Source organism: Paramisgurnus dabryanus, chromosome 4 (assembly GCF_030506205.2).
Source record: "Paramisgurnus dabryanus chromosome 4, PD_genome_1.1, whole genome shotgun sequence".
NCBI lineage: Eukaryota > Metazoa > Chordata > Actinopteri > Cypriniformes > Cobitidae > Paramisgurnus > Paramisgurnus dabryanus.
In genome coordinates, this window is record NC_133340.1 from 40,504,381 (window position 1) to 40,529,620 (window position 25,240).

At 37.5% G+C, this 25,240-nt stretch overlaps 1 protein-coding gene across 5 annotated transcripts in view; it reads left to right on the forward strand.

Annotated features, from left to right (window-relative positions):
- Positions 1-20,643, forward strand: part of limch1a (LIM and calponin homology domains 1a) — a 44,883-nt gene extending 24,240 nt beyond the window's left edge. For 2 of the 5 annotated variants that reach the window (XM_065254580.2, XM_073814406.1), the window contains 20 exons: positions 1,831-2,238; positions 2,464-2,790; positions 3,467-3,673; positions 5,484-5,516; positions 6,339-6,471; positions 6,544-6,701; positions 7,033-7,498; positions 7,694-7,997; positions 9,263-9,381; positions 10,018-10,105; positions 12,654-12,679; positions 13,401-13,514; positions 13,899-13,991; positions 14,069-14,250; positions 15,380-15,474; positions 16,769-16,877; positions 17,059-17,145; positions 18,526-18,634; positions 18,717-18,819; positions 18,905-20,643. In XM_065254580.2, coding sequence (XP_065110652.1) covers positions 1,831-2,238; positions 2,464-2,790; positions 3,467-3,673; positions 5,484-5,516; positions 6,339-6,471; positions 6,544-6,701; positions 7,033-7,498; positions 7,694-7,997; positions 9,263-9,381; positions 10,018-10,105; positions 12,654-12,679; positions 13,401-13,514; positions 13,899-13,991; positions 14,069-14,250; positions 15,380-15,474; positions 16,769-16,877; positions 17,059-17,145; positions 18,526-18,634; positions 18,717-18,819; positions 18,905-18,930 — 3,187 coding nt within the window. In that variant the 3' untranslated portion in view covers positions 18,931-20,643. The remainder of the gene's footprint in view (positions 1-1,830; positions 2,239-2,463; positions 2,791-3,466; positions 3,674-5,483; positions 5,517-6,338; positions 6,472-6,543; positions 6,702-7,032; positions 7,499-7,693; positions 7,998-9,262; positions 9,382-10,017; positions 10,106-12,653; positions 12,680-13,400; positions 13,515-13,898; positions 13,992-14,068; positions 14,251-15,379; positions 15,475-16,768; positions 16,878-17,058; positions 17,146-18,525; positions 18,635-18,716; positions 18,820-18,904) is intronic. The other 3 variants (XM_065254581.2, XM_073814404.1, XM_073814405.1) reach the window with 3 other exon arrangements.
- The last annotated feature ends 4,597 nt before the right edge of the window (positions 20,644-25,240 follow it).

Sequence of the window (25,240 nt, forward strand, 5' to 3'; positions counted from 1 at the left end):
GGGTCACATCAAATTTTTTTAGCATGTTTTTCCTGAGGCCACTAGTGAAATAATAACATTTGGTGTTAGAAATTATAGTTTTGTACTTATTACCTAATTTCAACTGAGTAGCACATGTCGATATGCATATGGTTAGCATGTGATTTTGTTAAAAGGGTTTTTTGCAACTTGGTTTATAAGTGCTCTATTTTAAACTGGATAGATAGTTTTGAATTAGTGAGGTTCACTAGATTTTTTCTTATTTTCATGCCTATGTAAGAAATAATTGATGACGGGCCCATGGTGGTAATGCTTGTGGTTATTTTAAGACATTTGATAGGTTAGGTGTGCGTTTATCGAATAATAATGCAGACCCGTGCAACATTTTTCTACCAATCAGAATCAACAGTAGTGTAAATGTTAGTGCAGTTGCTTTAATAAGTATGCTACAGGGTTCCTGGTGCTCAATTGGTAGAACATTGCATCAGCAACACAATGGTCAGGGGTTCAATTCAATGGAAACACACATGTTGATAAAAATGTATAGCTTAAAGGGACATTCCCACTTTTTTGAAAATATGCTCATTTTCCAGCTCCCCGGATTAAACATTTGTTTTTTTACCATTGTGGAATCCATTCAGCTAATCTCTGGGTCTGGCGCTAGCACTTTTAGAATAGCTTAGCACAATCCATTGAATCTGATTAGACCATTAGCATCACGCTAAAATATAACCTAAGAGTTTCAATATTTTTCCTATTTAAAACTTGACTCTTCTGTAGTTACATTGTGTACTAAGACTGACGAAAAATTAAGAGCTGCGAAATCTAGGAACTATACTCTCAAACTGGCGTAATAATCAGTGACTTTGCTGCTGTAACATGGCTGCAGCAGGCGTAGTGATATTACGCACTGCCCGAAAATAGTCCCCTGTTATTGAAAGTTACCAAGGGGACTATTTTCGGGCAGTGCGTAATATCATTATTACGCCAGAATGAGAGTATAGTTCCTAGCCATATCTGCCTAGAAAATCGGAAGAGTCAAGTTTAAAATAGGAAAAATGTCCAAAGATTCAATGGATTGTGCTAAGCTATGCTAAAAGTGCTAGCGCCAGACCCAAAGATCAGCTGAATGGATTCCAAAACGGTAAGAATGAAATGTTTAACTCTAGAGGAGATGGAAAATGAGCTTTGCCAAAGTCGGCAGCTCCGGTGTAGATCCGGCCCGGAGGCATCTGGAGTCACCTTTAGAGTTTTTATGATATGACCCCTTCAGAATCTTCATGTTTTTACTTGCATACAATATACACATTGCCTGTTGACAACTGCCCATTCTAATGAGTATTATGCTTACCAAAAGGATGTAGACCTACATGCACATACTTACCCTCGCACGTCTTGGTGTGTGGGAATGTGTGTCAGTGATTTTGGCAGTGATGGTGCAACAGTAGTGGCATGTTGGCTTCATCTCACTCAGGTTTATGAAGCTGGAGAACTCTTGTATTGTGAGGCTGTTAGCATGACGCTAACAAATGTACCACGAGTGGATGCTTCAGACTGCTTGGTGGAGTTGTTTAGAAAAAAGATCAGCTGTGAATGCCTTACAGCATTATTGTGGATTGAAATATAATATAAGTCTGAACGGTGTAGAAAATATCCTAAGATGTTTTTGTGCTTGTCTAAGAGAGTAAAAAGTGTGTGATTTTGTAGCTTTGAATAGCTGCATTGAATTTGCTTTGTTCCCAATGTACTGCATCTTTCCCTGTTTGTATCTCCATTATCTCTTTTCTCCTTTGACTCTTTCTTTCTCTCTTTTTCATCCGCATCTCCAACATCGTGATTTTACTCACTCAGTGGAAACGCAAACCCTGAGCCTGCCATAGTTGTGCCCCCTGAACCCCCGAACCTTCTCACCTTTGACCTCAACCGACCCTCGATCTCTGTGCAACACAGGGAGCTGGAGGAGCAGATAGCTGAGAAAGTGAAAGAGGAGAAGGATGATGATGATGATGAAGATGAAGAGGAGAGGCAGGTGGATATAGAAAAGGATGACATGATGGCTCGTAGGACAGGGTCGTTTCAGAAGTCAGCAAGGGGAGGGGCCTACAACAGATTTCTCCCGCTGCCAGGCTCTAAAAAGGAGATAAATGCAGCGGCTTCCTCAGCCCAAAAAGGAAGTAACCAGATGGGTTTGAGCGGGGAGAGAGACCTCCAATATCTGGAAAGAAACATAAAGACAAAGAGAACCAAAATTGGACAGAGGTGGGAGAAGCAAACTGGAACTTTTGGGGTTTTTATGCATGTGACTAACATGCTTGGTGTAGTGGTGAAACAAATATCTTTCTTAGTATTGTGTGGCAAGATTTTAGTGGTGCTTCATAAGTTTTTTCCTCATACTGTGTACCTTAAAGTACACCCTTTTGTGCAAGAGGCATGAATGAAACATTTCAAAGTAATTGATTTCATCAGCATGTATTATTTTGACAGAATTGAACCAGCTGACCAACAAGCCCCGGTTGCCATAGTTACCCAAAAGAGCTCAGACATAGTGCGATCACCCGCCACCGGTGTTGACCGCTCTGGCGATTACAATGAATACGATGAGCGTTGGGATGAAGATCCACCACATGACGTTGAGAAGGACGACATGCTTGCACGTAGAACCGGAGGTTACCAAAAATTAAGAGTGGGAACGGGACAACCTCTTAATGCGTTTCTTCCAAGTCCCGGTGCAGTCAAACAGAAAATCTCTCCTGTTACTGGATTGATCCAGTCTAAGCCTAGAGAGCAGGAAACAGATTCATCTCTGGACAGGTTTGGGAATGAAGTGTTTTCTATCCGAGTGTTGTTACTTTTTAAGTGTCGATAGGCTTGGAAAAGTGTGTATTAAAATGGATTGTGGATTTTTTTGGATGGTCTGTTGGTCGTGCTGTGTGCATTTGTCTGCTTATTTAGGGTTAAAAGAGATAAAAGTCTTGTACAACATAGATTTTTTCGGATACCGACTGTTTACTAATGTTTGTGACTGGGTTGCCATTCCTTCAGTACACTAAAATGTTTACTTTGTGCCTTGCTTTTGTTAGCTAATTTTTATGTTATATAGTATGAACACTTAAGTCATGCTTGGTGGTCAATGCACTCGTTTTTAGTGGATGTATCAGGTAAGTTGTTTTTGAGAAGCTTTCCAACCACAACTTGAACATTGATAATTCTGTAAAATAAATGCCACTTAACTCAATATTTTGTGCAATGACTCCATGTATTTTGTGCACTGACATTTAAACAAGCATGACGTAAGTGTCCAAATAGTTTTCTGGGCCCTGTAGTTGATTTTAAATCTCTTTAAAACCTCACTGTATTCATTGTTATCTCTGGCTGGTCTGAGAATGAAGAGGGTTTAGCTAAACTAAACAAAACTTGGATTGAATGCATTCCTCAGCCTCCCTGTCACAGCCCTGCTTTGCTTTAGTAACCATGGCAACTTTCTCAGCTTCACCCTTAGCTCCGTGGCCCCGCCCCCAAGGGATGCTGAGGACACGCCTAGGAAGTGCCCTCAGATGATGGACAGGCAGGAGGCAGGCTCTATGGGTTTGGTGGGAAGGGAAAGTCTTATTAAAGATGAGACTTGTACCAAAAGCCTCAACCCCATGCCTGAACAAGCCTCACAACAGCAGGACGTTGATGATCTACCCCCAATGTGAGAAAGTATTTTGAGGACTAGTTTATTATTGAAACAAGCTCTGACTAATTTTTATTTTTTAGATTTCACCATTGCATTTCATAATTGTTGTTATGCATTTTATTGTTCTCTGTTTACTTTGTTCATTGCTGTAACTGTCACACAGTTGTCAACGTGATGTGATTTTTGTCAAATATAAAAAAACAGGAAATTAACAAATGTGACCCTGGACCACAAAACTAGTTATATGGCTCAGTTTTTTTTTCCAGAATATTCAAAGCTGAATAAATAAGCTTTCCATTTTTTCGTATGGTTTGTTAAAATAGGAAAACATTTGACTGAGATAGAAAATCTGAGGGTGCAAAATAATCAAAATATCAAGCAAAATTGCCTTAAAATTCAAATTTGCCGCATCCACTGACAAAAATTAAAATGTTTTATATTTCCGGTAGAAAATGTTCAAAATATCTTCATGGAACATGATTTTTACTTAATATCCTAATGTTTTTTGCTATTAAAAATAATTGATATGTAATGCAATTACAATGTAATGTAATTGCAATGTATTTTTGGCTTTTTCTACAAATATACTGTTGCTACTTATGAAAGTTTTTGTGGTCCAGGGTCACAAATGGTGTCACATCTATGATATCACATGTCATGAGATGAGATGACATGAGATGTCTCTTTGAAAGCCCTCAAAAAACTTAAAATATAGTTTGACTACAGGATGCTAAACAGCACTTTTAAAGTCAACATGAAATGTTGCCAACACATCTTTTTTGCCAAGATAATCCGTTCACCTCACAGGTGTGGCATATTAAGATGCTTATAAGACAGCATGAATATGGAGGGTATGCATTGACGTCACATGCCGGAGCTCGCCCTGTTGAGTGGCAAAACATTAAGCAAAATGACTGTCTGTTCTAGGGGCGGCCGCAAAAATGTCAGTATAACTGACAATTATCAGTAAAAATTACATTTAGATGGACTTGATAGTGACCCTAGCAACTTGTCAACCCACCTGTGGTCAGTGGACGTTGGTATGGATTTACTTCTTTTTGGATGGATTTACTTCTTTTTTTGGTATTTTTTGGCAGTCTTTAACCGAATTCTTGTTAAATCTGTTAGGACAGTCTATCGCACAACTGCTTTTTTCCATTTAGACGCGTTTTCTCAATGTTTTCGCTGATTTCACACTGTACACAAATTCTGCTGCTCTGTCTTTTGCCACTCAGTGGGCGTAACCGCAGTCACTTTCGTCGAAGGTGACGTCACATGCATACCCTCTATTGCACAGGTGTGCCTTAGGCTGGCCACAATAAAAGGCCTCTCGAAAATCTGCCACTCTCCAACAGCTGTGGTTAAATTGAACTAATATTCTAGTACCTACTGTCACTGTATGCGATTTCGGATGCAGGGATAATTGTTATTATTATTCATTTTAATACTAATTTGCTCTGGAGAATTGTGTACATTAAATCCCATCCATCTTTATTCTCCAAACCTGCTTATCTTCTGCAGGGTTCTATCCCAGCATCTTGGATCACAGACAGGGTACACCATCGCAAAGCACTACAATAAAACCCACTTTAATAAATTCAAAACATTTTAGGTTCATGTTGACTTTAAATGGTGCTTAGTAAATGAGATAAGAATGGTTTGCTCTGTCTAAATCCTTTTACAATTAAATCCTCCAGGAGCTAAAAAAGGAATAAACTTATAGTAAAGTCTGTTCATGGTAATGTTTTATGTTGTGATGTTTTCCTCATATAGCTCAACACCATTTATTTTGTTGTTGTTGTTTTTATCATTATTAAAATTCTAGATTCAGAGCTACTAGTGTTTCTGATGAACGAGAGTAAGTTTCTTTTTGTCTTTCCATCCGTCTTTATTTTGTATTGCCATAACTGAGCAACTGCATGTATTTAAAACACATATGGTACATTCATACAGTCCCTGTTCCCATCCAGATATATTGTAAATACACACATTCTCCTTCTTTGTATGCATGAAAGCTAAGTAGTGCATGTGACTGTACATGTGTATGTAAAAACATATATTATGGTTTGCTGTGGTGAATACTATCTTCTCTTGAATAATGTGTGTACAAACACACTTTTTCCACAGTAGCAGTGATTCCCAACCAGGAAAACCCAGTTTTTGTTTTTGTTTTCTACATAAAAATCATCCTACATCATACATGTGAAAATATAACCTTGATATCTTTAATATTGACTGAGTAAGGCCATGACAAAGATTGAAATCGATGTGAAATCAAACTTTGATGCTTCAAATCTTTGCTCCAAAGCCTGGATTTCACAGAAAGTTGCACATGTGTCAAATTTTTGGTATCTGACTTACTGATAGGATTTTGGATGTTCACACAACAAAATATTGGGAAACACTACTTATCTGGTTGCATTATGAAATAGTTGTACTATCAAATACTTTACCTCGTAGTTGTTTTGTTTGTATTGTACATGGTCTTAATAACTAACATTTCTCTCACTTAACTGTCATGCTTAGTTAACATCACATTAACATTTCAACTTCCTGAACTTCCTGTCATCAATTCAGGCATGTACAAATATTTTGGATCTGGCTTTGATCTCTCCCTTCCCTCTCTATTTGAAATCAGCAGACCACTTTCTAAACTTTTCGTTTTGTTTGTTGTTCAAAGGAGTGTGAGTTTGATTGACATGCGCGATGAAGAGGATGAGATGTCCTACCTTCGGCCGCACAGCCAATCGCGACACGAGTGCCTGCACAACCAGTACAACAAACTCAAAGAAGAGGAGGACCAGTGGCAAGATGTGAGTCACGCAAACCCACGTTTAGCAAATTTGCATATGGACGTGTGTAGATTTTTTTGCCTATGCGTGCAGGACCTGGTTCGATGGAAGAATCGGAGACGGAGTGCCTCTCAGGATCTGATCAAAAAGGAGGAAGAGAGGAAGATGATGGAGAAGCTGATGACCACGGATGGAGGATCTCGCCATCAGAGGAAGAGCATCAAAACATACAAAGAGATCGTAGAGGAAAAGTAAGAGGCAACATTATAGAGCCGATATTACCCCCAAGAATTGCTAAGTGGTACTGTATGCTACGCAGTTACATGAATGCTCCTATGGAGTCGCGGCCAGTGACTTCTTTTTCGAGGGCACACAGTGTGTGGCTCGTCATGTTAAAATTTGTGTTTGGTGCATCATGTGAATCTATATGCTTTACGCCTCATGTCAAAATATGTGCCTGCTGCAGATGCTTTATGATAAAAGAGACAGTGGCCGCCACTGCGCCTATGTCTTTGTCATGTAGCTTAGTTAGCATTGCGCAAGCAGCACAAAAGGTAATGTAACATCTTTCTATTGTTTTAGAGAGCGTCGTGAACAAGAGCTACATGAACAGTACTGCAAGGCCTCCACCCCAGAGGAGAAAGCAGCCATACTTCAACGCTACGCTCTCCGTTTCACCATCAGTGATGCCATATTGGAAAAGCTCCAACTCCCTAAACTGCCTTCCGCTGCTACGCCGGTACACACCTCGCCTCTCCACCAGCCTGTGAAATCGCCCGCACAAACAAAAGAAGCAGAGGTTCCTAAGCCTACACAAACCTCCCCAACACAACCCATCGACCATACAGACCAGGAGATTGCACAAAATCAGGCGCTGGAAAATCCCAAAACATCGGAACAATCACTTACCAAAACTCAAGAAGTGCCATCGGCCCCTTTTCGTCCACTCCCGCCTTCTTCAAAGGCTTCCTCAAAGCCGGTGTCCCTTATCACCCCCAAACCCTACAGCCAGCCCAAATTTAACCAGGGACCACGCAAGTCTCTAAAGGTATGCTCACAAGCAAATTGCATTATTTTGGTAATGTGCTCCTATACACAGATGCAAAAATGAACCCCTTGTATTGCACAGTAAGTTGCTTTGGATTAAAGCATCTGCTAAAATGCATAAATGTAAATTAAATACAATATTAATATACATGTTAGAGCAGGGGCATTTCAAGGTGTGTTTTTGCTTTTTATACAGACTGATGGGCTGGTGCGTTTGAATGGTGAGAGCACTCAGGACGACAGCAGAAAGAGCGACGCTAAAAGGTCTCCGGTGCGTTCTGTCCCCTTCACCACCACACCTCTGAAGACGGTCACTTCCAGTCAACCGAATGAGGAGAAAACTGTAATAGAGACCTCGCATGACCAACAGAACTCACAGACTTCAGTCCCTCACCAGGAGAAAGAGGATGTAAAGGAGGAAAAGGAAAGTTCTCCTAACATTCAGGAAGAAAACAGCAAGGAAGAGATCTCGACTACACTGTCAGACTCGGAAACAGCAGGTTGTATATTTTTCTCTTTTTTTAAATCACATAAAAATTATCATACTGTATCCACCTTATTTTTGATGTAAAGGCACCGGCATCTTGGAGCTTCTTTGTGTAAGACTAAAGCTAATGGTTCTGACGGGCTAGTTAATGTTTATTATGAAATCTCTCCTATTGTGATTTTTTTAAGCGGATAAAAAATGAGAACTATATTGTATGGCGGAACGAAGAGCACTTAGTTTGCAGCACTTCGACCTCGACGCGCAGTGACATCATCACTCCGCACTATTCCCCCTCTCGCTCAAACTTCCGTCAATGTTACTGCGCCCGAGGTCCAAGTGCTGCAAACTGAAGGTACATTCACATTATAAGCGACTTTGTCGCTGTGTGTCGCTCGTCTCTTTCAAAAGAGGCATTTCTATATCTAGTTGTCATATGAGTAACAAATGAGTAACGTCCACTCCAGTAACTGACGAGAGACGGATGATGTGAACTCCCCTGCTTCGTTCTCATTGGTAGTCACTCCCGAATGTCGCTCATAATTTGCATAAAGTTAAACTTTTCTCAACTTTGTCGTGCAACATGCCCATCCAGCCATCAACCATCATTGTGCTTGTGTTGCCGGATGCCACCGAGCTTCCATTGAAATCAATGAGATCGTGTTGCTCTGCTACTGCTAGTCGCTTATAATGTAAATGTACCTTTAGTGCTCTTCTGCCATACAATATAATTCTGATTTATTATCCGCTTAAAAAAATTGCCACTTTTTATTTTGTGCCACCATCCTTACTCGTGTAACTACTCATGTAACAGTATTTAAAAAGGGAAAACATGGAAGTGTTTGGTGGCTTCTAAATTCATCCCTGTTTGGATCCTAAGGAATGAATGGGGCTAGGCTAAAAGCTAACACATTCACGACGCGCTGTACAAAGATTAAGTGCACGCATTGAAAAAAGATAGGGATGTATTAATTTGTCTAATTTGAGGTAAGAACGTAGTAAGATATTGAAAAACGGTGGTGTTTTCCTTTAATTTTGTTTTGTATGTGCTCCCACAACATCGTTTTCTATCAGCCGGCTATTGAAATGGAAGTTTCACACAAAAAAGGAAATAAATCCGCATTCGAAAATAAGGTGGATATACTGTATGTGAGGTACAAGGTGACTCTTTTAAATTCGAAATGTTTTCCCAAGGACAATAAGAAGAAAATGTCTATTAAACCAGTCAAACAGTAGACTAAATAGTTTCTGGTGTTAGCTTATATTTGCTTATTTCAACAGGAAAGCAGTCGACGCCTGAAACAGTGGTGAAGCGTAACTGCGTTGTCACGATGACCATTGTGACAGAACTCACTCAGACACACCCCATCCAACCAAATGGCGCGCCCAGCACAGAGCAGGTGTCACTTAATTTTACCATATTATAAAATATTCAGGATATTTTAATATAAATAAAAAAATATATAAAATTGAAAAAATGGAAATTCAACTTTCTTGTAAAATTGCTGGGTGTGATAATGAATAAAAACCTATTAATAGATTTTTAAGTATGAAAACTAAAGATTGTAGAATTTTAGCGTTTTCACCAGTGATCTCATTTAAACCCTGCTAAATGTGATTAAAAGCATGTTCACCGAAAAATGGAAATTCTGTCATCATTTACTCACCCTCGAGTAAGAGTTGTTATAAACCTTTACACATTTCTTTGATCTGCTGCACAGAAATGAAGGTATTTTGACAGATATAGGGCACCATTCACTTCCATAGTATTACTTTCTTCTACTTTGGAAGTCAATGGTGCCCCAGATGAGCTTGATTGCAAACATTCTTCATTTGTGCTCGGCAGAACAAATTGATTTATAAAGGTTCGTAACAACTTGAGGGTGAGTAAATGATGACTATCCCTTTAACTCATAAATGTCAATATTTTATTACATTTTATTGTCTTATTAATCATTCAAATGTTGTTTAATTTTTTAAAAGCTTATTGAATGATAAACAGAGAGTCTATAATGATTTCCTTTTATTCCCATCAGCTTTGTGGTTCAGTTCTAAATTCGTGTGATTTAAACTCCACTGAGTCCAGTAAAGCTGACCAGACTTCATACTCACAGTCACTAACAGGTAAAACTCCACACGATCACATGCTCAATGTCTCATAATGGGATTGGTTAATAAACACAGAGCAGGTTGGTTAGAAATGAATCCTTGCTTAATCCCCCCATCCTTCTTTTTAGTATTTCAGTTTCCTCCTCTAAATCCTTCTTTGGGTTTCTTGCTGGTTTGTCTTTTTGCACCTTTTCCTTTTGCCTGTCTCTTTTTTTCTCTTTCATTGACTTTCATTTTCTTTTATCTGGTATCACTTGGTGTTGTGTGGGTCTGTTAGGCTCTTCAAATAGCTCTAGATTACGCTGGGAGTTCTTCGCTCCAACAGGTAAAACTGATAGACGAGTTAAACGCATAGGGCTTTAATTTCCATAACTGGCAGATGGGATCATACAGCATTCATCCATCTGCCCATCTCAAGTTTCTTACCTCTGTTAAGATGTGCTACACTTGTTTGCTGAAGGGACTATGATACACAACAGAGTTTTATAAATATGTAGGCCCACACGAAATCTGTTATACTTAATTTGGGATAGTTGTTCACATGTACTGAATTGTTTGAGAACTAACTGAGATTATTTCTTTGGGAATCATGCCCTTGCTAGTGTTTCAAGAAATTTGTTACATGAAATATCCCATGTAGCGACAATAGGCAACATCGGGTGGCAATGTTCAGCATGGAGCTCTGCCCCATACACATCTGATTTACATTGACTGAGAATCATAAGTGGCTATGTCTTTTCTCGCCGGTGGGTGCTTAGCACAGCGTCACGCAAATCCTTTGGTTGCTTTAGCAACGGCCGATGCTATGGGAGCGACCATGCACTTTGGAAAGAAAGGAAGAAAGCAATGCAGTCCTGATTTCGGTGCGGTTTATGCGCAAAATGTGAAGTGCACCTTATTCAGCTTATTCATTAAAGCATTGTAGATATTACAACTCGCAAGATCCACCAATCAGAGAGGCTCTCGAATTTCAAAATTGTTTTTGATAAAAATGAATGAAGCATATATGGCATTTCTCCGTGGGTGCTCAGCTATTTCGGTGGGTCACCCACGAAATCGGCACCTATGCTGACAAGTAGTTTTTGTTTAAAAAGAAACAACATTCAATCACACTACAGGCGAGATGGCCCTTGTTTATTTCAAGTCCCCATTATTTTAAAACTGACAATTTTTATTTTTTATAGAATACTACAGTGTTCATTATAAACAGTTTAACATTTTTTATTCATGTGCCCTCATAAACTTTAAGTAAAATCTGAAAGTGCACTTCTGCCCTCTTTTCTATGATCAGCTTGATGGCTTGGGTGGAGCCTCCATTAACCCCGCCCCCTCCAACTTAGTCTGCCGGAAGTCCTTTTTTTGTGAATGAAACGCCTACTTTTCTAAATCCACTCAATTCACAATGAAAAAAAAAAAACTTTCCCAGGCCTGCTATTTTCCTCATGTGATATATCGTTTCACTCCGAAACACGTTGCTACTTCCTGTTCACAGGCACTTTAATATTTTGACAACACTTTTATCCAATAAAAGCATAGCACTTTTAGGTTCATTTACCAACCATTCTGCAAATTGTCTTCCAAAATCAGATCAGAAAATGTGTTCAGATTTCGTATGGGTATAAATACGAGTTATATTATCATCAGCAAGCATTCGTAGCATGGACTGAGTCATATATCAGCACTTCATGACTGTAGAGATGTTATTTAGTCTCATCATTATGCAGCCATGTACACCTCCGTAGATACTGCAGTGTTGGTCTGTGTTATATTGCTTTAAACTTCTGTTTCCTTGTCTGTATTTACTGCTTAAGAGGAATACATCCTTTTTGTCTTTGGGCTTGTTTACACCTCGTATTTAAAGTCCACCGCGGTTGATCCAATCACAGCCATATAGAGTTCAATACACTTTTAGAGGTGGTCATAACAGATGCTACCACATTGCATTTGTGTTTTTGCTAATGTATCTCCAACAACAGTACAGCGTGTTAATCTGTCAATCAACCATTAAAATAATGCTTTTAAGTTAACATTACTGGGATATGTGCCAAAGTATGGACATATGTATAGGCATATGACTTAAAACATTGTATACATGATATAAACGTTCAGCAAAACAGATATGCGATTGAAATAAAATTCCTTCTAAATTCCTCCCTGTTTGGATCCTAAGGAATGAATGGGGCTAGGCTAAATGCTAACACATTCACGACGCACTGTGCAAAGATGAAGTGCACACATTGAAAAAAGATAGGCATGTATTAATAAGTCTAAGTTGAGGTAAGAACATAGTAAAATATTGAAATACAGAAATTTAAAGTACAGTCTGACTCGACCAACCATTGTGATCCGTACCAGGTGTAAACAGTCTCTCTCTCTCTCTCTCTCTCTCTCTCTCTCTCTCTCTCTCTCTCTCTCTCTCTCTTTCAAGAGTCTTTGTTTGGGTTATATAACGCTCTGTCTATCTTTGTACCACTTTAAGCTACTGTATTGCTTTCATTGGCCTGATTAGATGTTAAGGATAATTAAATGTGTTTCTAAAGCGACTGTTTGTTTTCCTCCACAGAGGGGATCGATTACGCCAGTGAATGTGTAAGTACCTCACTTGTGCCAAATTCAAACTCATTCTTGACTTCCAGAATCTCCTCATTTCCTTGTTCTTTATCTTTTCCAGTTCTTTCTTGTTAGTTACTTATAAACACAAGTACTCAAGAAACCCAACAACAGATTTGTTGTACCTTTTTTGGTACCCTTTCCAATCAAACCACCCAAAATGCCATTATAACATCATAAAATATAACATAAGTCCAGGTTTGGCTTGTTTTTGGGTGGTTTATGCACAACTGTAATCGATACGAGACGTTTTAAAGGTACAGTGTGGGTTTTTTAGGCGGTGTTGAGATTGCGAATTGCAACCAACAGCTCAGTGCACAGCTCACCCCTCAATTTCGAAAAACATGGAGAAGCTACGGTAGCTCCCACAGGACAAACATGTTGTCACATGAGATAATGTAGTGAGGAAGCGTGCTCTGTAGATCAGTTTGTCTGTTTAGGGCTACCGTAGAAACATAACGGTGGTGTATGTAGCAAAAACGGCTCATTATAAGATAATAAAAACAATACAGTTCATTATGTAAGGTCTTCATACATCACTGATAATATAGTTATGTATATTATGTTGTATTTATGTCAAGAGATCCTCCTAAAAGTCCCACATTGCACCTTTAAAGAAACAAACTGAGCGTAGCTGAACCCTGTCTTCTTACTTCCTCTATTTCCTTTCTACTTCTGTCTGTGTGGGTCCGTGCATCAGATTGAAACCCCAATGTTGAACCTTGCAAAAAGGGTTGATCACTGGACGTGGGATCCCAATGAGGAGCGCAGACGGCAGGAGAAATGGCAACAAGAGCAGGAGCGACTGCTGCAGGTATAATAGTCAACCTGGGGTTTATCTGAGAGGAGTGCACATAAGTGACATCTATTTCTAGAGTCCCTCCTCTTCACCTGTTCTTAATATCACACTAAGCCTATCAAAATTGATCCTTTGCTAAGCCTTGCCTTAATAGCATCTCTAAACTAGCAAGACATGCATTCAAAATGAAGTTTTGGGTCTATGGATGATTTTAATAATGTTGTGTAATTTAGTGATTCCTGTAAAGATGAATAGCACATGGATGAAGCTTTGTCTGATAGAGTGACAGTAACCGGGTGGGCGGAGCTTAGCAAAAGTGTCAGTTCACATTTCTGTTTCCAGCTCGTTCCTTCACGCTCATTTTTTAAATATTTAAATAATCCCTCTTTTTCTCTGTAGGAGAAATATCAAAGAGAGCAGGAGAAGCTAAAGGAGGAGTGGGAGAGAGCGCAGAGGGAAGTCGAGGAGGAGGAGAGGAGACATCATGAGGAGGTGTGTTTTCTCTTATTTTTTTGTTTACAGGTCCACGCCTACCCTCAAACTAGTACTAATTAGGTATTGTTTTATAGGAGAGGCGGATTCTGGAGGAAACCGTGACCCCACTGACCCCTCGCACCTCAGTTTTGCCCTCCGCAAGTGTGACACAGCCACCACAGGACACTATTGTCCTGTCATTGGCTGACTGGGACAGGAAACAGGAAATGCTGGAGAAACAGTCACAGACGAACCAGAGTAATGGCCTGACAGACAGGTAAAAGAAACGTAAAGTCTACTTAAGCATGCATACCATTTTTCCACCAGAATGGTGCTGATGCAGGTGCTTAGGAAATAACATCAAATATAATTGAATTCATGAGCTGGTATTAATGTAGCGGTGACACATACTGTGATATTTGAAAATATTTTATTTATTGGGCAAAAGGACAAAATAATGTAGATGCGGAAATAAGACATTAGCCAGCTGAACGTGCTGTAAATTTTCTTGTAATCCGTAGACAGATTCGGATGTTACTGTGGTATAATTTTAGATCATGCTTCTGACATTACTGGCTCCTGGTTTAAGACAAGCAGGTTTTAGGGGCCAGTTGGGACATTTTTCTGGCCAAGAACTATTTTTTCCTTGGCTGTAACATACGGAAGATTATCAAATTGTCATTGGTTTTGCATCAACACTATTTAAATGGAATAGGGGTAACAGACAAATACAAATAAACAATGCTATGTATAGGACATCTCTTATAGCAGTGCTTCCCAATCCTGGTCCTCAAGGAGTTTTAGATGTTTCCTAATTTAATACACTTGATTAAACTAATCAGCCTCCTTCCAAAATGGTAGAAATGTCTCAATAACAAGCTGATGAGTTAAATCAGGTGTGTTAAATAAAGAGACATCTAAAACTTTCTGGAAGGGGGTCCTTGAGGACCAGGATTGGGAAGCACTGTCTTAAAGGGATAGTTCACCCAAAAATGAAAAGATGTCATCATTTTCTCATCCCCATGTTGTTCTAAACCTGTTTGAATTTCTTTTTTCTGATGAAGAACACAAAATAAGATATTTTGATAAATGATGGTAAGCACACAGCTGATTGTAACTATTGACTTCCATGGTAAGAAAAAAAAATGGTGAAATTCGACGGGTCATTTATCAAAATATTTCTTTATCATTTATTAAACTTCATAATATTTGTTTTCCTACTATGGAAGTCAATAGTTATAATCAGCTGTGTGCTTACCATCATTTATCAAAAATCTGCTTTTGTGTTTATCAGAAAAAATAAATGCATACAGGTTTCGAACAACATTAGGATGAGTAAATTATGTTTTTGTCAAATGGTGATTTTATTTTAATGTTTTAATGCTAATGTAAGCACTGTTTCTCAGTCCTGATCAAGTGATCACACCAGCTCAGCAGAATGGCCAGAGAAGTGAACCTCAGGAGAGCCAAACTGCTATACCACAACTACAGTTTATACAAGGTAAAACACACAACACACACGCACACGTTTGTACAGCTATCTTTGTGAGGACACTCATAGATGTAACGCAGTCCCTACCCCCTTTTCCTAACTCCAACCATCAGATCTAGGGATTTTTCCCTAGACAGGGATTAGATTAAACCAGGACTAGACCTTAGTTATATTGTGACATTTAACTCATTCCCCACCACCCTTATTTGAAACGTTGCTCGCAAGCATTTTTTTGTGATTTTCACAAAAGTTTCACAAAATGCCTCCCAGAATAATATATTGTAGCAATGTTTAAAATGATGTTCTTGGATGTTTATTACAACTCTGTTCTGTAAGGGTTAACCCTGAGTTTCTGTTCTCTTTGCCATGTATTCCCTGAAATGTGATTGGTTATTGCAACGAGGGGAGGGGTTTATTTGTTTTTGTTTTGGGGATGTGATGTTGTGCACGCTCTGGCGCGGGCGCGCGACTGGATGTGTAAGGCGTGAGCATCGGCCTACGGGTGTTCTGTTAAAATAAAGCCAGGAGTTTTGTTAAACGAGTGTCTGTGCATTTCTCTTGAATGCTACAATATTCTCTAAAAATATATAAACATACATATCAAATGAAAGAACAGACCCTATTTTTTCTCTGCTTATAAACTCATAAATATGGGTATTTTTCTTTAAAAATATTTTTTTATTTAGCAAAAAGCTGAAAGTATTGTATTTTTATGAAGGAATTTTGTAGATATCAGATCCAGAACAATTATAAAAACATACACACAGTTTAAAATTAGAAATAAATAAGGTAAGTCCGGTATTACAGATTAACATTAAAATTCACCAGGAACACGTTTTTTTATGCAAATGTTTTCTCTTAATTGACAAGATAACTCTGCAATAGCGGGGAAAGAGTTAAGTAGTTTTTACAAACGTACCTTACAAAAACAATGATGGTGTCCATTATGAGACAAAACAATAGCACTGATATACTTGAGATATGTCCCATATGTCTGTGTAAGCTATTTTAGGTTGGGACAGTGTGAACAAGCATTTTAGTTTTGGACTAGGCTTGGGAAAGCGCCCCCTAACCCTTAGCCTAACCCCAACCATGACCCAATTGTAACCCCAACCCTAAACCCAAGTCGTAACTCTCAAAACGCCTTTTAAAGACGTGCCAGAAAATGAAGACCAACCAAAATGTCCTCACGTTAATCTGTTTGTCATCTCTTCGATGGTCTTACAAAAATTGGTCCTCAGCTCTCTTGAAACACATTTTCATTTAATGTGACATTACATCTTGTACCCTTGTGTGTTTGCAGATGGCACATGGACTTGCAAATCTAAGGGCAGACAAGAGGATTTGAAGAAAACTGCCTCACTGGACCGTAACCAAACTCCACCCCAGAGTCAGACCACAGGGATGAGGAGGTACGTGTGTTTGCGCATGTGGAAATGCATGCTGGCTTGCATTATCACATGGGTGCCAAAATGCAGCTTGGCTTTGCTGTATGTTGAGGATGTTTTATAGATCAGATCATTTTTTTTTGGCACATGATATGATGTCACAGTTCTCTATGCTTGTGTGTACGTGTGTGTGCGGCTGCCGCAGGACTGGGTCGTGTGAAAATGTTTTAGGAACACATCCATCAAATTCACCCCCACCTTCACAAGACACATCGCCTCCATCACCCAGCAGGTATGGGCTTTTCCTCCAGCACACACTAGGGCAGTGGTTCCCAACTGGTTTTGCACCAAGATTTTACATAGGACATGACCCAACATGATCTAAAAACTGTTTAGAAAACAAATTAAGCATTGAATTTCTTCTACAGTACTGTGCAACAGTCTTAGGCCACCACCACCAGACTTGTTGTTTTAAAAGTTTTAATGTCCATCCATATTTATTTTATTAAGATACAAACAGAAAATACAGGAAATATGTGCAAAAAAATAAAATAATTACATTTTCAAGCCTAAATGTCTTCTTTAGGCATCGACGGTGTTTAGTGTGACCTCTCTTGGCACTAAACACATCTTGATCATTTTAGAATTAAAAATTTCTTTAAAATTAGAAATTAGGATTTACTTTTATTTAGGTTTAAGAGATCCTGCCATTTCCTGCTACTGCTCAAGTGAAAGAGGAGTTTACCCAGTTTTTAATACTATATACACATTTTCTAGTTGTATTCTATTAAAGAGACAAAGAAACAGTTATATATAATTACTATAACACTGCAAAAACAACAAATCGTTTGCACAGTACTGTATATTTCCAAACTGTAGACGACTCCGGACCGGATCCGCACTGGAGCTGCTGATGTTGGCGCAGATCCGGCCCCTGAGTGGTCTGTTGTCTGGGTTGCTATGATCTGGCCCAATAAAATGCAAACTTATTTATGTGAAATAGTCTAAAATATTTTGTATTAATCAGGCCCTGTTGCTTTCTTTTAACACTAGTACGTAGTGAGTTTTTCTGTATGTGGAGCGTTTTGGCTTCAAATGCATTTGTGCGCTTTAGCTGCTAAACTGGAGAAATTTACATACAGTATAAAAGAGATGCATAATGCATCTGTTTGACAACTATTGGTGTATTATACAGTCCCCAATTTGGCTATGAACCATGACCAGTGAGTTACATAAACATGCTGAATGCTTATGAGCCAGCAGACGACTCCGGGCCGGAGCCGCACTGGATCCGGTGCAGATCCGGCCTGCAGTCGTCTGGGTTCAAACTGCATTTCTGCCTTTGTTACTATTGTTAAAGATTTACAGTGCGGACCAAAAGTGTGTGAGCCAAAAGCTGTTTAATTTCAACTTGAAAATAAAGTAAACATTTAAAAAAATGTATTTTTTAGTGTTTTAGTTCAATTATCAAGTGTAGGCAAAACTGTGATCAGGTAAACTCCTTTGTACAAAAGACATTTGGACCCCACTGTACAGTACAGTGCATACAAACCAACTCTTCATGCATGCATGTATTTTATAAATATTATGAATTGTTTTTATTAATGCTGTAAGTTCGTTCATTTTTTTATTTAGTCCTTTATAATAATTTATAAGATTGCACCCTCTGCAGGTCAATAAGTGGAAAGAAGCTTTGCTCCAGTTGTGCACATCCATTGGGCAAAGGAGCGGCTATGATCATAGAAACCTTAGGGCTGTACTTCCATATTCAGTGTTTTAAGGTAAAGCTCATTTTATCTTTGCCTTTTTGTGTATGTGATTAATATGCACTTTTTTTTAATAAAAATATTTGATGTGTTATAGTGCGGGATATGCAGAGGTCTGCTTGGGGACACAAGTGCCGGGACAGATGTCAGAATTCGAAACGGACTTCTTAATTGTCATGAATGTTATATAAAATCACGAGGTGAGTTTTAGTGTTTTAACCAGATTTTATTTGAAATATGTTCTGCTTTTTGAGGGATTTTTATGAAGCTTCTCTTTCCTCACAGCTGCTGGCCAGCCAACAACATTGTGACCTTTTAAACCTTCTAATGGAGAAATGCAAAAATCAAAAGTTGAATCAGGCCTGGATCTTATCTGAGAAGAATGAATGTTTATATTTTCCTTAAAGCACAATCAAGCAAAGACGTTGAACTGGAATCATGGGTACAACTGGTTAAACTCTGGACTGGACAACAGCAATAGTGTTCACACTTGGTTAATATAGGTTGCACTTTACCTCACAGTGTCCAATGTCATTTTAATAGCTGTCAGAAGCACAATATTCGCAAGCATGCAAATGCAGTCGTGAAGTACGTTTTTACAGTACAAAAAGTAAATTTTTTGATTGCTTCTGCAAACATCTTTATAACTTACATAAAACTTCATGAATATTTTTGAATGCAACAATATGAAACTTTCATAAGAACCTTCATAAACTTTACAGTGACCATTTTTGAGGACTGGGTCAAAAAAGGACAAACCCAGGTAATTTAACCTTTCAACCCAAAATGCTGGGACCCAATGGTTCCCATACTTTTTCAGCGTGCGGCCCCCCTTGTGTACAGTGCAATTTTTCGCGGCCCCCCGAAAGACAGTTTTAAAATGTAATATATTAAAGGTATTGCGGAGGATTTTCTTTTTCCGGGTGGATCATCAAGACTATTGGTCCTCCTAGTTGTCAATCAGGAGTGTTGTCCAATTGCATTTTTTAAAAAAGTGGAGAAGGCGGTTCTTTCCTAAATTCGAGAAAATCCTCCCCTACACCTTTAATTAAACAAAACATATAAAATTATACCTAGTAGTGCTGTTGGTTAGTTGGCTGCTTATTTTTTAGGTTTAATTACACAGAATTCATGATAAATGAATGTATTTTATAAAATGTCATAAAACTGGGGCCCCCCTTGGTGCTCCGGCCCCCAGTTTGAAAACCACTGTTTAACCTATTGTTAGGTTCCCAGAAATATTTTCTGGGTTATTTACCCCATTGGCCGGGATTGTCCCTTTTGACCCAACGCTTGGTTGAAAATAACCCAGCATTTGTTGGCGTAGTGAAGGATTTGGGAATCTGCACATACTAGTCAAAAAGTCATTGAATTAGATGACATTTTTGGCTCAGGTCAGCCAAGCCCAACAACTGCCATTGTAAATAAATACTAATAAATACCTTAATTCATGTATTATGTCCTTTAAAAAAAAAAAGCAGACGGTACATAGTTGCAGTCAGATGCATTTTCTAATGCAACAACATAAAAGTCAAACTCTTACCTGTGTAAAGTATGTTTCAGAGAAATTCACACCACAAAGAAAATGCACGTTGAATATGTTGTCATTGTCATTGCATATATAAATAAACAGTAACATGGACACTGTAATGTAAAGTGTGACTGAGGAGTACAATGTTGCGCACAAATCCAATTCACAAGAAAACGTTCTGTCTTTTTTTATATTAACATTTATAAATAATCTCTTTAATATTCAATTTTTCTGACGGTCTAGCAGGTGTTTCACATTACGCAATAAATGTTAGACAACTATGTACTTCTACTAACACATAACAATGCACAGGACTTATTAATGACAGGACATAAACATACTGGTGAATGTTTATTTCTACATATTTGAATATATTTTTTACATTTAAAGCAACACTCCACTTTTTTTGAAAATAATGCTAATTTTGAAGCTACCCTAGACTTAAACATTTGAATTTCTACTGTTTTGGAATCCATTCAGCTGATCTCCGGGTCTGGCAGTACACTTTTAGCATAGCTTAGCATAATCCATTGAATCTGATTAGACCATTAGCATTGTGCTAAAAAAATAACCAAAGTTTCGATATTTTTCCTTTTTAAAACTTGACTTTTCTGTAGTAACATTGTGTACTAAGATCTACGTGAAATTAAAGGTGGTTTGGGCCGATATGGCTAGGAACTATACTCTCATTTGATATTACGCAGTGCCAGAAAATAGTCATCTGCTATTGAAAGTTACCAAGGGGACTATTTTCAGGAGCTGCGTAATATCATTGCCATATCTGCCTAGAAAATCACAACTTAAAATTTTCCGTCTGTCTTAGTACACAATTAAACTACAGGAGCATCAAGTTTTAAATTGGAAATATATTGAAACTCTTTAGTTATTTTTGAGCACGATGCTAATGGTCTAATCAGATTCAATGGATTATGCTAAGCTATGCTAAAAATGCTACCGCCAGACCCAGAGATTGGCTGAATGGATTCCAAAACAGTAAAAATGAAATGTTTAACTTTATGGTAGCTGGAAAATGAGCATATTTTCAAAAAAAGTGCAGTGTCCCTTTAAAGTTTATATAGTATAAATAAACATGAATTATGTAATATAAACAAACACGTATTAACAGTGAACAACAGTATATTTTTAATCATAGATGGAAGGCATTAACTATCATGAACAATTGAAACCTTATTGTAAGGTGTTACAAACGCATGATTTGGTCTAGCTGATATGTCTGGATGCCTTAACGCAGTGGTTCCCAAACTGGGGGGCGCCAGATGTTTGTTTTATGAACTTCTGTGTAACTAAACCACAGAGAAATAAGGCTACTAATAGGCTAACGATTTCATATGTTTTGTTTAATTTAAGTTTGAGATTGTTTTATGTCATGAACTTTCTTTGGGATGGAATTCACCCTACACCTTTTTGTTTGTTTGTTTAACCTGTTAATCCAGACAGCCGTTTTCAGGCCAAATCATGAAATTTACATGCCCACACTAAAAAAGCTGTAGTTCCAAAACTCTTTGACCTACAGACACAATTTTGATATCTCTAAAAAGCAGACACTTGTGTCTTTACTTCTCAGTTATCAGAATTCAGATATGTAAAAAAACCTAAATGTTATAGACACTGAAGTGTGGTGAAAATGTTTTATTAAAATTAAACGTGTTTTTATTTAATTAATAATGTCATATTAAATTTGCCATACCAACCCAAATACAACATAGACTTAAGACCACATGTCTGACCAATCTATGTTTCAAATTTGAAGATGATATGATAAAAAATAAGATTACTGTAAGCTTTGATCTTCACCATGGCACATTTCAAAAAATGGCCACTGGGCTGCTCCAAATCATCACCTGCTATAATGATGTATAATAAAGTAGAAAAAGCTTTATAAATTAATTATTTACATGTGGTTATTACCTAGAGTATGTATCTACAAAACTTTATTTATTACATAAAAACATTGTATACACATTTGACAAAAATGTGTTTTAATTTAAATATTGAAATAAACTAGTAACCGTAAACTACACAGAAAATAGTAATTATGAAGCTTTTAAAATAAAAATAAAACTATTTACATTGTGGACACCTCATGTTTTACAAACTAAAGCACTCAGCACAGCAGTTGTTGTGAAGTGATAAAAGAAGCATTCATATTAATGTTGGTGACGTATCTCTATCGCGAGTAAATTGCGTAACCATTCATTCACTGATGGGCGATAGAAAAGCACACAGACAGCGATCTGTTACTAATAATAAGCTTTTGTCCTCACAATATACATTCAGAGTACTTGCATAATGTTGGGTACATCAACAATGTCTGCAAATAGCGAATGTGCATCAGAATGACAAAGTAGACTAAGTTAATGCAGATAACAGGTGCACGAAAATAACACACAAAAACATCAGTAAAACACTAAACTTATTAGCTGTATGTGAAATATTAATCATAATGTGTGTGTGTGGACTCATTTTAAACATAATACTCTGACTGACCTGATCGCGTATGCCTTTTCCATAGTAGAATCGCGCTGCGTGTGCAGTTGTTGAATAACAATATGGATTTAAGATTATTTGATGCAAAATCCCATGGAAACAACGAAGAAATATCAATATTTCTCATATGTAATACGTTTGTGGACTAAAACTGCGAATGGATGTTATATTGTGAAGGCTTAGCAATGAGATTTCAACAGTGTGAGCTCGTCTAAAGTTATGAGGGAGGCGCAGTTTCATAATAAGAGCGTGAAGTCATTTTATGAATCAACAAATTTAAATATGACCTTGTTGCATAAAATTTATTATTAATTTTGCTAGAGCATTTATTTCGTGGAACAGCACTTAAAAATGAAATCTAAACCCTCCAACCTTTCTAATGATATATGGCATGACAAGTTTAATAACCTTCTTCATCAGTATAATGTATTGTAAACATAATAGTTTGTAAACAAAACACGTCAGGACCACGCACGGGCCCGGTTCGCTTTAACAGGTTAATCAAGAGTGAGGAGTTTGATAATTTATTTGTGCAGTATTGTAGAGAGCATGTTGTCAGGGTGCATTTAGTGCGTAAATCTTTACATTTCCATTAAAATATTTTTCTAACATTCTGTTATTGATATTTAAGTTACAGGTACGCATTTGAATTGTAAGATTGCATGAGCCCTCAAAACTTTCCTTGTTGACACTTTATATCACAGTGCCCATGTTAAACATGTGTTTTGCTACTTAAATGAGTTTTTATGGAAATAACAATAACAAAACTTCATAAAAGTACACTAAAGTGTGATTTTTTCCTTTTAGCTATGAAAAATATTAATTTAAAAAAAGGTTTTGTTGCCTTTGCTCTCTTCATTGCATCGTTGTGCCTTAGAGAAATCCACTTAAGTAAGGTCTCGTGTTGACCATCCCCGCATCCAAAGCTTCAATTTACCAATAAGTATTGGTGAAAGTATTATGCATATGCACTAAGCACTCGATTCTTCCCTTTATTCAGAAATACTGAACAAATGAGATTTATAAAAGGAAAGCCCATCTTCTGTGTGTACTGTACACTCTTCAGTTATTTCATGTGCATTTATAGATGTAAAGTTGTTAAACGCACCATTTTAGATTTAAATTAACTAAAAAGATCTCTCATTCATCAAAATTTTCTTGCCATTTTAATAGAAATTACAACAAATGCTTATTTAATTCAGCACCATTATGTTATTAAATTACTATTGCCTTTTAACTTCTGTATTTGCTTTGGTAATATTTCAGATTTAAATACATTGTCATTTAGATGGGGGGAGATTTTGACATTTCACTGTATTATTATTGTTGTTTGTTTTATTTGTGGCGTTGTAAGAATATAAACTGAATCTAGAACAGTAGCAAGGCAATAATAACTGGAAAGAGTAGCCAAGAGTGAGCGAGTGTGTGACAAATATCTTCATATTCTGTATTTATTTGACTCTTTTAAAGTGAGCGATTAAAGAGAACCTGCAATGGCTTGAAATGCAATGGCTTTTATAGCAGGTGTATGTTTTTAAATAAACTATAATAAACTATTTTAAATGCACTACAGTTTCTTGTGTTTGTGACTGAGTAGGAGACTGACTAAAGTGAAAATATTTTTTCTATAGAATTTTCTTGATTTGAAGTTTAATCAAATTGAGGGTGCAAGAAAGTTTTACTTGTCTACTGTTTTAAATTTTGACTACACTTTAACTTAAAGGACTTTTTCTCTGTGCGTCCTGTAACTGTGTCTGACGCACCCACCGCTAGCTTAGCTTAGCACAAAGACTGGAAGTAAATGGCTCCAGCTAGCATACTGCTCCCAATAAGTGACAAAAAATACATTTTCCTATGTTGTCATTTGTATAGTCACAGCGTGTTCAAATAACAAGGTCACATGAGACACAGCCATCTTTTAACAGTAAACATACTGGGAACTATATTCTCAGAAGGCGAAGCACTGCTACTTGGGCGGAGTGATTTGCTCGCAGCACCCGAGAAGCCCCCTGGTGAGGAGCAGAGAGTTCGCGCAAGTGTTGTGCAAATCACTCTGCCAAAGTAGCAGTGCTTCACCTTCTGAGATTACAGTTCCCAGAATGTATACATACAGTTAAAAGATGGCTGTGTCTCATATGACCTTGTTATTTGTACATAGTGTGATTATACAAATCACAACATATAAATAAGAAAATGTTGGTGTTATTTTGTCACTTATTGGCAAGGCAAGGCAAGGCAAGTTTATTTGTATAGCACATTTCATACACAAAGGTCATTCAAAGTGCTTTACACAGAAATGAGAAAACAATATATAAAAAAGAAAAAGAAAATGTAAAAATAAGATTTACACGATAAGATCACAATAAAGACAAAGATACATGAGAATTTAAAATAACAATTAAAGAAAATAAATGTGATTTTAATAAAACAGTTTAAAATATTAAAAAGAATAAAACAGGAGTAAAAGTGACTTGAGTTAAAGGTGCAGTCAGTGTGATGCAGCACAGTGCTCATTCAGTAAATGCAGAGTTAAACAGATGTGTTTTTAATCTAGATTTAAAAGTGTTCACTGTTGAAGCACA